The sequence below is a fragment of the Lepidochelys kempii genome, chromosome 11 (assembly GCF_965140285.1).
Source record: "Lepidochelys kempii isolate rLepKem1 chromosome 11, rLepKem1.hap1, whole genome shotgun sequence".
NCBI classification, from domain to species: Eukaryota; Metazoa; Chordata; order Testudines; family Cheloniidae; genus Lepidochelys; species Lepidochelys kempii.
In genome coordinates this window covers 50,533,987-50,547,473 of record NC_136390.1, presented here as the reverse complement: position 1 = coordinate 50,547,473, position 13,487 = coordinate 50,533,987, and the positions used below count along the sequence as shown (strand labels likewise).

Below are 13,487 nucleotides of genomic sequence, written 5' to 3'. Positions count from 1 at the left end.
CAGGTTTCAGAGTAGCAGCCGTGTTAGTCTGTATCCACAAAAAGAAAAGGAGTACTTGTGGCACCTTAGAGACTAACCAATTTATTTGAGCATAAGCTTTCGTGAGCTACAGCTCACTTCATCGGATGCATTCAGTGCATCCGATGAAGTGAGCTGTAGCTCACGAAAGCTTATGCTCAAATTGGTTAGTCTTTAAGGTGCCACAAGTACTCCTTTTCTTTTTGTGCTTTTATGGTAACTCTCTTGCTTTAAAGTCTGTCAAGCTTATCTACAGAAGCAGCTCCTCTCTCATAAGCATAACAGCTAGGGTGTGCCTGCCCTGGGTGAGATTACACTATTGAGAGGGAGTTGGGGAAGGAAAGGGCAAAAAGAATTTAGAAGAGAAAAAAGCCTTTTCCAACAACTGTTTTCTTTAGAGGGTTGGAGCTGGAGAGAGGCTCATGTCCCCTTTCAACTGAGTTCTTGGATTTGTTTCCTCCCTCCCACGTCTGAATGTTTTAATCCACTCAGGCAGATGAAGCCTGTCCAGCACACTGAGGATACCAGGGAAGCACTGAGGAGTAAAGGAAGTGGGCCAGATCCACAGCTGGTGGAAGCTGGCAGAGCGCCACTGGAGTCAACCAACATAGAGCAGCCAAGTATCTGAATCGCTGTTTTCTTTAGGAGAGTTGGGTCTTCTCTTCCTAAACTCTCTTGTATTTCTTTTTCCTTTTTTCTTCAACTGCTCTCTGTGGTCTGGCCTGCTGGATTAGCTTGAGAGAGCCCAAGAGCAGGCCAGAACCCCACCTGTCTCCTGCACGCTCCTCCCTGCCACGGTGAGATGGATCCCAGGGTTATGTCCATGTCTTTAAAGTGTTTCTCTGCATTCTCTCTCTTTCACTCACTCACTCACACACACACACACACACACACACACACACACACACACACACACACGCAGATAGTTTGATTTCCTGTTCTCCCAGGAATGTTTGTTTTGAATTCATGTTTTCTGTAAAATAAATAACCCCCAGATGACTGAAAATAACTCCAGCCTGCAATTCTCCAACCATGACCCTGCAATGAGCCCAACTGTCTCCAGTGTTACGCAGTCACTCAGGTTACAGATTGATTCCTGATGGGAGGGAGGAAATGTCACCTTTCCCCACTGTGAGTAAATTGCAATTACCTTCTGCTGCACAGGGATTATATTTACTGAATAAACAGTTATGAATTAATAAATTCACTTTTTATATTAGCAAAGCCAATGTAATTTTGCTCATATGGCAAGCATTACTGATTATTGATAGTGTGCATTGTTTCAGGCTAAGGAAAACAGTGTTTCACTAAGTCATAGATTCCAAGGCCAGAAGAGACCATTGTGAATGTCTAGTCTGACTTCCTGTATGAAACAGCCCATAGAACTTTCCTGAAGGTCACCCCTTCATTTACCTGACCATACTGTCAGCATATAATTGACTTTGTTGGAACATCTCATGCCCTTTTGAGCTATTCCAAATCGAATGGGGTTTCAAAATCTAATTGAGAAATTTTGGTTTGCTTTGTCGTTTTGCTAAAACAATTTGCAGAGCATGTGAAGGCTTAAGTACATCTTAACAAATACATGCTAAATATATTCATGCAGAGATTACTGGTTATATGTTGTCACTTGGCCCCATCAGCAATAATTCTCCAAGGTTGTTCTGTGAAGCTAAGGGCTTTTTGTATAAACAAGGGAGTGGAAGCATGTGCTGTGAAGTGAAAAGCTTATGATCAGTGATGAGTTATGTTTTAATAAGTCTTTATTAAATAAATAAAATGTCAAAAGCCGGGAAGACTGTAGGCTGTATAAGGAAGAAAGGGGATAAAACTGAATTAAAATGTCATTATGTAAATCAGTGATACACCCTCAGCATGAATACAGTGCCCAGTTTGATCACACCCTCTCAGAAAGGATATAGTAAAACTATAAAAGGACAATCAATATAATTAGGCATAGCAAGACATCCAAAGAAGGATAGAGAGAAAAGACAATTGCTTATTTTAAAAAGATGATGAATAGGAGGTAGCATGGCAACAGTAGTGAACAGTAGAGAGAAGATCATGAGGGTATTCTACTTACCCTTCCATGTAGAAGATGAACAAGAGGATGTCCCATGAAATTTTAAAAATGACTAGTTTAAAACTGACCTAAAGAAACATTTTAAATGCCTGTGGAACTTACGGCTACAAAATGTAATTGACAGCAACAACTCCATATGGTTCAAAGAAGGATTCAGTATTTACATGAATAGCAAGAATACTAGCCACAGTCACAGCATAAACAACAAGGAGTCCTTGTGCCACCTTAGAGACTAACACGTTTATTTGGGCATAAGTTTTGTGGGCTAAACCCCACTTCATCAGATGCATGGAGTGGAAAATACAGTAGGCAGTTTTAAATACACAGCACATGAAAAGATGAGAGTTGCCTTACCAAGTGGGGGGGTCAGTGCTAATGAGCCAATTCAATTAAGGTGGAAGTGGCCTATTCGCAACAGTTGACAAGGGAGGGAAAATCACTTTTGTAGTGCTAATGAGGCCAATGCAATCAAGGTGGCCTATTTCAAACATTTGACAAGAAGGTGTGAGTGTCAGCAGAGAGAAATTAGTTTTTGTAGTGACCCATCCACTTCCAGTCTTTATTCAGGCCTAATTTGATTATGTCCAGTTTGCAAATTAATTCCAGTTCTGCAGTTTCTCGTTGGAGTCTGGTTTTGAAGTTTTTTTGTTGAAGAGTTGCCCCTTTTAAGTCTGTTGTTGAGTGTCCAGGGAGATTGAAGTGTTTTCTACCTGGTTTTTGAATGTTATAGTTCTTGATGTCTGATTTGTGTCCATTTATTCTTTTGCACAGAGACTGTCCGGTTTGGCCAATGTACATGGCAGAGGGGCATTGCTGGCACATGATGCATATATCACATTGGTAGATGTGTAGATGAACGAGCCTCTTGTGCTGTGGCTGATGTGGTTAGGTCCTATGATGGTGTCCCTTGAATAGATATGCGGACAGAGTTGGCAATGGGGTTTGTTGCAGGGATTTAGGTTCATACTCTATGCCTTTATACTTTAGGCAGAGATGTTGGCAAAGAGGCAACAGTGGAGCAGTTTCTCAGACTTAGGGCTTGTTTACATTTGTGCTGCCATAGCACTTCAGTGTAGACACTCACTACAGTGATGGAAGGGTTCTTTCATTGGTATAGTTAATCCACCTCCCTGAGCGGTGGTAGCTAGATTGACAGAAGCATTTCCCCCCATCAATTTAGTGCTGTTTACACTGGGGGTTAGGTCTCCTTAGCTACGTTTCACACCCCTGAGCACTGTAGCCGGGTAAACGTAACTTTTTAGTGTAGACCTGGCCTTAGACTTGATAGAGCAGTGGAAGGGCTTCAGCACAGCTGTCTGCTGAGCTGTGCACCTGTACCGTAGAAGCAGTCGGATTGGCTGACGTCTGTTGCTGCTGCGTCTACAGACTGGAGCCAGCAGGGGTTGCTTGCTAAATCAGAATAACCGTGTAAAGAGTGCCCTTGCCCATCCTGAGGGCCCTGGACCTGGTAAAGGGGGGGCATAGGAGTGGGGGGAATAAATATGGGACACACAGTGAGTATCAGAAATGATGGGATGGGGCAGAGGCAAGGTTATACAGCAAACAAAGAAGTAATCTGGGATACGGCATTTGCAACTGCAATAGACACCCAACCAATTCTCCTGGTGCTGCTGTATAAGTGTAACAGGCAGAGAAATCCTGCACTGGGACATTTGTATTGCAGCATCAGAAAATCACGTGTTCCCCCGTGGAAAGGTAGTGTTTTGAGTATTGAAATATCCTTCTAGCTCAAGGTTGGGTATAGCAATTCTCTCATACACACCTGACAGTATCTAACTCTTCATTAACAAATAGACCCCATTAGAAATTACAGCTATGTGGGAGTATCCATCACACATCTGAAGTAGCCTTATAAAGAGGAGCACCTAGAACACCTCATTTTGGAGTATCAGCATAATTCAGATAAAGAAAATATGCTTTGAAATAAGTAAAGGATCTTCTGGATCACATGCTACAACGAGCAGCAGCCATATTTAAAAATGAATTTAATAACCTTGCAAAATAATAATAATTTTGAACTGGGGATGCATTTCTCAAGATCAAAATTAACAAGAAGACAGAGATTTTATCTTGATACTTGAGAGCAGGATGTGAAAGCTTCTTTTGTAAACTTTTCCTGTTAACAGTTACATATATCCTTTTTTGTGGCAATGCCTTTCGCTCTATTTACTCAGAAAAGCATGCAGCAAAATTTGAGGCTAAAGTAAACGTGATGACCGAAGAAGAGTTGAATAAGAAAATTAGCATCTTATAATATGATAAGCAGATTTTTCCAGTATAAAACAAGTATATCAACAAGATTCTTCAATTATTGTACTCTACCTACTGGTCCCCTTCAGTCTGTTTTAGGGGCAGATTTTAAAGTCCAGCCCAACTCAGAGACTACACTCCATCCTAGGGAAAATGTTTGCCAAAATACTGGTAGTAGTGCGCCTGCGCTATTGTGGCGGATTCTGTGACAGACTGACAATATTATGGGCAAACCTAATGGAATTGAAGATCATTTAAAGTTAAGTTAAACCTTACTGAAACCACTCCTCCTGGAGAGCTGCACGTATACTAGTTCAAACTGGATGCTCCAGGGACCAACAGACAAAAAAGGGGTTTGGAGTTAAATAACCTGGTGTTTAAATTGGCTCAGGGCCTTCTACCTGATCCAGCATATGGACAGAACCGCAAGCCCATGGAGGGCCCTAATCCTTAGAGAAGGGTTGGAAGGACTTGGCCTACTGAGGCCCATAAGACTGGGTGCTAGGTCTGAGCTGAGGCTGTTATGAACTTGGGACCTTAAAGGGAACCCCTCTGTGGGATTTTCAAGGACTGTTCCTGCCAGAGCCCATGTTAGGGTTGGGGTGTTGTTTGGTAAGCTTATTAGCATGTGTGTAGGTTTCTTTATTGTGCTTTCTCTGTATAGCTTTTAATTTAAAAATAAAATAGGCTTCCATCAAAAGAGCTAGATGATATCTGTAACTGTGGGAAGTCACACTGTTAACCTCTCTGAAGAGAAAGCAAGCAGGTGTACTTGGGCACTCTGTGCTGGGAATGCAGGCAACTGTGCAGCATGGAAATATACGGGTTAGATGGGGTGAGATACTGGTAGCCACCCAAAAAGGCAATGGCTGGGGAGCTGGAAGCCTATGAGTGGGTTCCCTTCCTGGACCACTGAGAGGAAATATAGGTGCAGTTGCCCTGAACTGTGACAGGTTCCATCAGTATTTCACTGATATGCATAAAAAGTTAAATTTACCTTCCATCTATCATAAAGCCAACTAAATAGTTTTTGTGTGGACACACTTTGGAGCAGGGTGGGGAACTGAATCACCCCGAATTCATGGTTAAGACAGCTCTACTAGTTGCCCTTGACAACAGTAGGAGTTTTTCCTGAGTAGCAGTGAGTAAGGAGCATGGACTAAAGCCCTAATGGTTCTAGTTATATATGGATACGATGTTCTATACTCTGCTGTTGCTTTGGCTAGAAGAGATTAAGCCTGAAAATGTCAGCATGACTGAGGATTCTGGTGTGAATCTAGGTAGTAGCTCAAATGAGAGTTCTAGTTGCTTTTTCCAGTTACGATGATTGGTGGGGGAGGAAAAAGATGATATGAGACAAAAGTCACAGTGCCATGATAAAAATCAAACCACAACACCTGGGAAGGTGACTTGATCATGGGCCATACAAACGTGCATTGGAAGACTATTTCTGCTAGAAAAGGGCTTTTTAAGATAGCGGACAAGTCCTAACAAGATCCAGTGGCTGGAAGACAAAATTCAAATTAGAAATAAAGTGCAAATCCTTAAGAGTAAGGGTAACTAACTATTGGAACAATTTACCAAGAATGGTAGTGGATTCTCTGTCATTCGTAGTTTTTAAATCAAAATTGGATGTGTTTCTAGAAAATATGCACCCAGATGTTATGGGCGTGATGAGGAATTACTGGATGAAACTCTGACCTGTGTTGTGCAGAAGTCAGACTAGATGGCCAAAATGGTTACTTTTAGTCTTATAATCTGTGTATCCTGTGAAAGAACTATTTTCTCCCCGGAAAATTCTGCTGTCATTCTGCTGTGATGGAAGAAAGGGCTGAAGCTATAGAGTGTGCTTTAACTATAAAGCTTAAAAAGTGCACTGTTCAAAATTTAAGTAGTCAAGTTTTTTGAATGTACAAGAGAAAAGAAATGCTCATAAGATCAGTAAACAGTAGGAGGGCATAAGAGAGAGTATGGTTCACATCCAAAAATCTGTGTTTAGTTTGTGAATGTGTACTTTGCTATTGATCTTGCTTTTGTTGAAATCTATGGCAAAAGTCCTATTGGCTTCAATGGTGTGGGATAAATGTGGTGGGGCAAAGAATGCTTTATCCCTGCTTTGTAGCTCCCTGATCCTGGAGATGACTGCAGGCTGGTTTGGACCCTGACATGACTAAGAGTGGCATCAGAGTTGCTCTCTATTGGACCCAACTGCATATGGCTTCAAGGGGCCATTTCCCCAGCAGAAATTACCAGTGTGCTGCTGCACTCTGGCCTCATGTCTCCTCTGCAAGTGCGGTGAGAGGAGGTAGTATCAAATAACTGCACCACCTGGAGATTCCTTCTGCAATGGGTAAATCCTTATGTAATCTGATTTACGGCCCCTTTTCATTGATGGAGTAAGGCAAAGGGGGGTTCATGGTGTTAAGGATCTGGCCCAAAATATGTGCTATTGATATTATCCACAGGAAAGAGAGAGTAAGAAACTGCATCAGGGAACATTCTATTTCTGATCCTTTTAAAGACGTTTTCAGTCTACATTGTATCCCAATACTCCAAACATTATACTTGTGGTGTTATGATCACTGGCATCTTCATGCACTTTTCCCTATGGAGATCCTCAGATGGCCTAATTCATGCCTTAAATAACTGTTAGATCTAATGCAGTCCCTTCATGTCTGAGTAGCAAGTTGCTTTCCCTTTTTGATTATTCCACTTTGTCAGCTAATACTGTTGAATCATGGATACCGGATGTGAAGCAAACACCGAAGTGGAATACTGCTGACATGAAAGATGAATTGGAGATTAAATATGAAGCCAGTACCAGCATTTTGTATTTACATTTTGACCTTTCTTCTTTTTGACTATTTTTGTGTTCTGAGTCTCCCTTTTTTTTTTCTACAGAGTTTGTTATTCCAATTGGCATTGTTATTTTGGGCAACACTTAATGCAGAAGAGTTCTGAAGCGCAAGAACTAAAGTACTCTGATTTGGAATTGCTGAGCGATGCCTTTTCAAGTATTACTGTGTCCTGCTTAGCATTTTGAGATGCTGCATAGCACTCAGTTCAAAGAACTGATGCGTGAGGGTTTTTATCTGGTAGGATTTACAATTCTGGAATCTCCCCTTTATAGATATTGAGGGTTTTTGCATGTGAAATACAGTATTTTTCCTCGGCTCTTATATGGAGGAGGATGAGACCCCTTGTCATAACGTTAGCCCTATATAAAAAAATATACTCGGTGGGAGGGAGAAAGCTGGAAAGCAATAATGACCCCAAAAGTCCTGAAGGGGTGATTGGAGACTTAGGATTTACAACGTGCTATGGCAGCACCAAAAAAGCCAGTTTTGGTCTTCATACACAGGAACATCATATCATGGGACAGAGAGCTAATAGTTTCTCTCTCCAGTTCTCTGTGATTACACCTTGTTAATAGGTTGTCAAGATGGACAGAGTTCAGAAGAGCGACAAAAATCATATAGAGCTATAGAGCCTGGAAGAAAGATTAAAAAGTCTGACTATGTATACAGTTTGACTAAGCAAGGTGAAGTGGGAGGACATAGCAGTGTACAATGTATTAAGGAAGGGGAGAGATGATTTATGTTGAGTTTCTTTTATATTTCTAGTAACATGGTACACAAAACCTAATACAATCCAGTAGCTGTGTATTAAATGTATACCTTGGACAAGTGGTGTATTGGCTGCGCAATGTTGATGAGTTAACATTTCTCTGAGAAAAATTAGGGCTTGATTCTCAAGCCCAGTTATGACTCCTTTGTGCCATTCAGGGTATAAAGCGACCATAATCCATCTGATAATTCCTCCAGAGCACGGGAACTCCCTGCTGGCACATCTTTGCTGTTGCCAAGCTCTGTACTTTTAGGTCCCATGCACACCCCCTGCCTCCTCCCCGCACCACCAGTATAGGAATCTTTCATGGGCAGGAGGGGGCTGAGATGGAGCTCTGCTACACTAAACCTCCATGAGTATAGGACCCAATAAAATTAGACATATGCTTAGGGTCTGTGCTAAACCAGTGTCAAATTCCTAGTTCATCAGAACTGCAGATACTGGGTTCCCAAGTTGTTGGCACAATATTTGTATTGTCACTTCTGGTCCTTGCTGAAACTATCAAGCATAAAGTTGCACAAACATGTAAAAATAATAAAATAAGGTCTGGATTTGGAGGGGTTCCAGTTTTCAAATATTATTTGGAACAGTTTATTTTTCACTTAAACTGTTCATTTCTAGCTAAATTGCCTCTATTATTTGTTCTGGGGTTTTTTCTTGTCCATTTATTGGCACTATGATATGTCAGCTGGTTATTTTGGATTGCAGATGTTCTGGTGTTAGACTTTGAATTTTCAATAAAAGTCAAACGTGAGAGTCTTTGCAGGGAAACTATTCTTCCAGCACCATATTTCTTTAATATACAAAGTGGATTTTTCAATATTCAGCTAATGTTTCATTATTCTTCCTCTAGTTGCTTTGAGCTATTCTTTCCTTATACTTTAATTAGGTTATGGAATTCATTACCCCATGTGGTCATCATACTAAATCTTGCCGTGATCCTGTTTCCAAGCAGACCTCATTTATTACAGCTCTAACAAAATATTTCTCTTGATGCGAAAGTGTCATGTTTACCAGAAAAAAGGCTTGGCTTTGTAAGATTTCCAAGACCCTTGGAAGGCTTCATAATAAATGTTCAGTAAGCTTTCTGCTGAGATTATATAAACAGCTACAAAATGAGTTTATAAATCACAGGTTCTCAACCTGAGGGTCACAACTGCCCCCTCTCCCCCCCCCACTTCCCTGACAGACAGGTTTTAGGAGGTTGTGACCACTTTCCCTTTCTTTATGGCTCAATGGGAAGGGGAAACTCTTTCCTGTTGTAACCTGAAGCCATGGTATGGAAAAGATTGACCACTACCAGTATAAATCCCAGGAATTAAAGTTATGGCTTTTATTAGGCTAATGAAAAACCTTTGCTTTTCTTCTGTTACTTTTCTTCTGTTACTTTTGTCACCATGCACCATTATGCACTGTCAAGGTTCCTTCCCCACTCTGAACTCTAGGATACAGATGTGGGGACCTGCATGAAAACTCCCTAAGCTTATTTTTACCAGCTTAGGTTAAAACTTCCCCAAGGTACAAACTATTTTACCTTTTGCCCTTGGACTTTATTGCTGCCACCACCAAGCGTCTAACAAATATATGACAGGGAAAGAGTCTGATTGGAAACGTCTTTCCCCCCAAAATCCTCCCCAAACCTTACACCCCCTTTCCTGGGGAAGGCTTGATAAAAATCCTCACCAATTTGCATAGGTGAACACAGACCCAAACCCTTGGATCTTAAGAACAAGGAAAAAGCAATCAGGTTCTTAAAAGAAGAATTTTAATTGAAGAAAAAGTAAAAGAATCACCTCTGTAAAATCAGGATGGTAACTACCTTACAGGGTAATCAGATTCAAAACATAGAGAATCCCTCTAGGCAAAACCTCAAGTTACAAAAAGACACAAAAACAGAAATATACATTCCATTCAGCACAGCTTATTTTATCAGCCATTTAAACAAAACAGAATCTAACACATATCTAACTAGATTACTTACCAAGTTCTAAGACTCCATTCCTTTTCTGTTCCTGGCAAAAAACAACACACAGACAGAGAGAACCTTTGTTTCTCCCCCCCCCCCCCCCCCATCCAGCTTTGAAAGTATCTTGTCTCCTCATTGGTCATTTTGGTCAGGTGCCAGCGAGATTATCCTAGCTTCTTAACCCTTTACAGGTGAAAGGGTTTTTCCTCTGGCCAGGAGGGATTTTAAAGGTGTTTACCCTTCCCTTTATATTTATGACATGCACTGTGGTAGTAATTAAGATGGAGTAAAGAGCTCAAAGAGTCACAGGAGTTAACATGAGACCCAGTTACTGTCCAATATTAAACTGCTTTTTAAAGTAAGGTTTAGGATTTTGATATATAGAGACCTCATCCTCCTTATTACCATGGGAAATACACCATTAAACATCCTTTTACCTTTTTATTAAAGATGCAGAAAAGGAAAAAAAACAGTTAAAACATTTGAAATGCAAAGTATTAAATACAGCATTCATTTTAACAGCATTCCTTGTTTCCTTTCCCTTTGTCAGTAGATAGTTTAAAGGAAAGACAAAATCTTGTCTGACAGTCTCTTAGGTAATCAAACTGTCCTTTGGGGGAAACATGAAGTTAGCTCTAGCCCATCTCTAACCCATCTCAACTGTTGTTGCTGCTGCTGTTGCGAAAGTCCAGTCCTGTTGTCTAGAAAACAAAACTAGACAAACACACAAAAGGGGAGAGAAAAGAACAACGATAGAAAATGCAACTCCTGTCTCTGGTGTCAACTTTCACTTGCAATCCCACTGCTGAAAAACACAGGCACAGGAGAGTCTTAACAGACAACTTGAACCAGCAAACTTGTACTAACATTGAGCTGTTTAGGGCATTGCATTTAGCTGCCTTTCTTGTCTCAGGTTTAGTGTTGCAAAATATACAGTGTTGGCCAGCTAAACCAGGTTTCTTTTGCTTTCTCTTTAATAAGAAAGAGACAGAAAAGAGAAGAAATAAGGTAGGGAAGAAAAAAGGACATATGGCAGGGGGAAAGGGGAATAAAGTGTCACATCCCAAGTGGTGTTTGGGATGGAGCCAGAGCTGAAGGAAGTAGCACTGTCATCTGGATCTCTCCTTCTCTGGTCAGGACATCTCTCAGGAATAGGACAAAGAAGGTCTGGGATCCCAAGAGACCGTATCAGCTATGATGAGAAAGCTCACTGCAGCTTCTCCTTCTTTCACCTTTGTCAGCCAGCTTTTCCCCCCAAGATCTCTTTTTGAGGGCCCCAAAAGGGAGCGATGGGTGGAAGAGTCCATTCCCTCATTATTTTGTCCACCTATTAGGTCTAGTTTCTGACACACCAGTTTTGGTTGATTTCCAATCCCAAACTTTTTTTGTTTACCAGGAATTATCTTAACGCAGTCCTTGAGTTATAGCTGAAAGCCTTTTTGTTTGGACTAATTCAATCTTTGCCTTATCTTTTCACCTTTTCCTGTCAACATTTGTTTTGATAGGTTGTGACAGCTTATGAACTTACTCAGCTTTCACAGCTGAGCTCACAGTCAGGCTAAATTTTTAGGCCCAATTATCATAACAGTACTCAGTACTGGATCTGAGCCAAAGCCCATGAAGTTAATAGGCGTTTTCACACTGACTTCAGAGAGCTTTGGATCAGGGCCTATGTCAAATATTTTATTGAATATTCTTGTAAAAATGTTTTAGGGAGTTTAAAATTTCATTAGAACCATTTCTCTTTTTCCCCTTCACCAAATTCTTTAGATACCCTCAGTCCCACCAGACTCAAAGGGAGAGGAAACGTTTTCACGAATATATTTTTTAAACCTCTAAAATGACCTAACTTAGCTTTCAATGCATAATTTAATTTTATTTTTTCATCTCTCTCCCTCAGCCCTTTATAGTTAGATTCATGGTAATTAAGAGTCCTGGAATTTCAGATGGAAGGAAATGAGAAATATACCTAACAACATTTTTAAAGCTTTCTGAAACATTTCTAAAGTTGTTGGGTTTTTTTTCTGTAAAATGTGTCATCTACAGACTACCTGGCACAAGTTGATTATAGTACGAAGATTTTAGCAGCACTCTTTTCAAATTACTTGCATAATTGATTTGTGGCTTAGCTACAAATTTGGGGAAATGGAGGCTTTCCAAATGCAGAGTGATACCACTCACTCTTACATGTGTTTTCTCTATGTATGTATTCAACATGCATGTGTGCATATGTAATATGATATATATAATCAAATATGTAGGTGATGATAGTTTTATGATAAGATGCAGAGCCAAATAATGCATTGCATTTTAATGCACTTCTACCATTTGACTTGCACTCTGACCTCTGATTCATCTTCTGGGACTGATGGTTAATTTTCTTTTCTTCAAGACTTGGCACTAAATTTGGACTGAGGGTACGTCTACACTATGGAGACTATACTGGCATAGTATTGTTGGCATAGCCCCATAGTATAGGCACAGGCTATGCTGATAGAGAAAAACCCCTTCTCTCAGTGTAGAAACACCACCTCCCTGGATGACGTTTAAGGGTGTGTCTATACTAGGGGAACTATAGTGGCATAGCTACAGCATCATAGCTATGCCAGTATAACCTCATAGATTAGGCAGAGCCTACAACCACTGAAAGGGTTTTTTTCAGCACCTCCCTGACTACCAGTAACTAGGTCAATGGAAGCATTCTTCCAGAGATGATCCATGCTTGCCAAGGGTGGCGGGGGGAGGAGAGCAAGTGAGAGTAGCCAGCTTCAGCATGCTCAGTACAATCCACGCAGCAAACCTGAGGGGAGGGAACATGACCCCATATGCCTCCCCCATGCATTGCCTCTGAATTCTTCTATTGACCTAGCTACATCGACACTGGGTGTTAGATTGGCATAGCTACAGTGCTCAAGGGTATGGGGTTTTTTCATACCCTGACTGACATAGCTATGTCAATATAACATTTCAGTGTAGATGAGGCCCGAGAGTGCAACAAAAATATCTGATAGTGTTGTTGGTTTTCAATGACTTTCTCTTCCATATGTTGGCTGCCTAGGTTCTGAAATTTTGAGATGTATAGGCCAGATTTTAAGCATTGCTTTAAAATCCTAGCCTTCATTCTTGTGCTTGCAAAAAAAAAAAAAAAAGTTAACATTAGTAATTAATTGCTATTGTCATTTAGAGAAGTCAAGTACTTAAATTACCCTGAATTGAACTGTGATCTATGGACACAAAATTAGAGGCCACTGTTTGAAAACCTGGCCAAGAGTTCATTACTATTCCCATGCACGCCAGGAGTTCATAAGTGTTTCAACTTCAACATTATTTTCAAAGCCAAATGATATTCTAGTCAAAGTCCCTACTTCCAACGTGTTGAATTTTAGTAAGAAAATTCGATTCTAGGCACACATACTGAAACACAGATTAAAATGCTGCAAGCTAAAAATTTTCAGCTGTACTCTCAAAAAATAATGAGACAAGAACAAGCAACCCAAAAAGTTATCCTGTGGGCATGATCCA

At 40.6% G+C, this 13,487-nt stretch overlaps 1 protein-coding gene across 4 annotated transcripts in view; it reads left to right on the top strand.

The window, feature by feature from the left end:
- The first annotated feature begins 337 nt into the window (after window positions 1-337).
- Window positions 338-13,487, top strand: part of TFPI (tissue factor pathway inhibitor) — a 112,736-nt gene continuing 99,586 nt past the window's right edge. For 3 of the 4 annotated variants that reach the window (XM_073306128.2, XM_073306122.2, XM_073306127.2), the window contains exon 1: window positions 338-1,149. In XM_073306128.2, the coding sequence (XP_073162229.1) occupies window positions 1,118-1,149 (32 nt within the window). In that variant the 5' untranslated portion in view covers window positions 338-1,117. The remainder of the gene's footprint in view (window positions 1,150-13,487) is intronic. The other variant, XM_073306125.2, reaches the window with a different exon arrangement.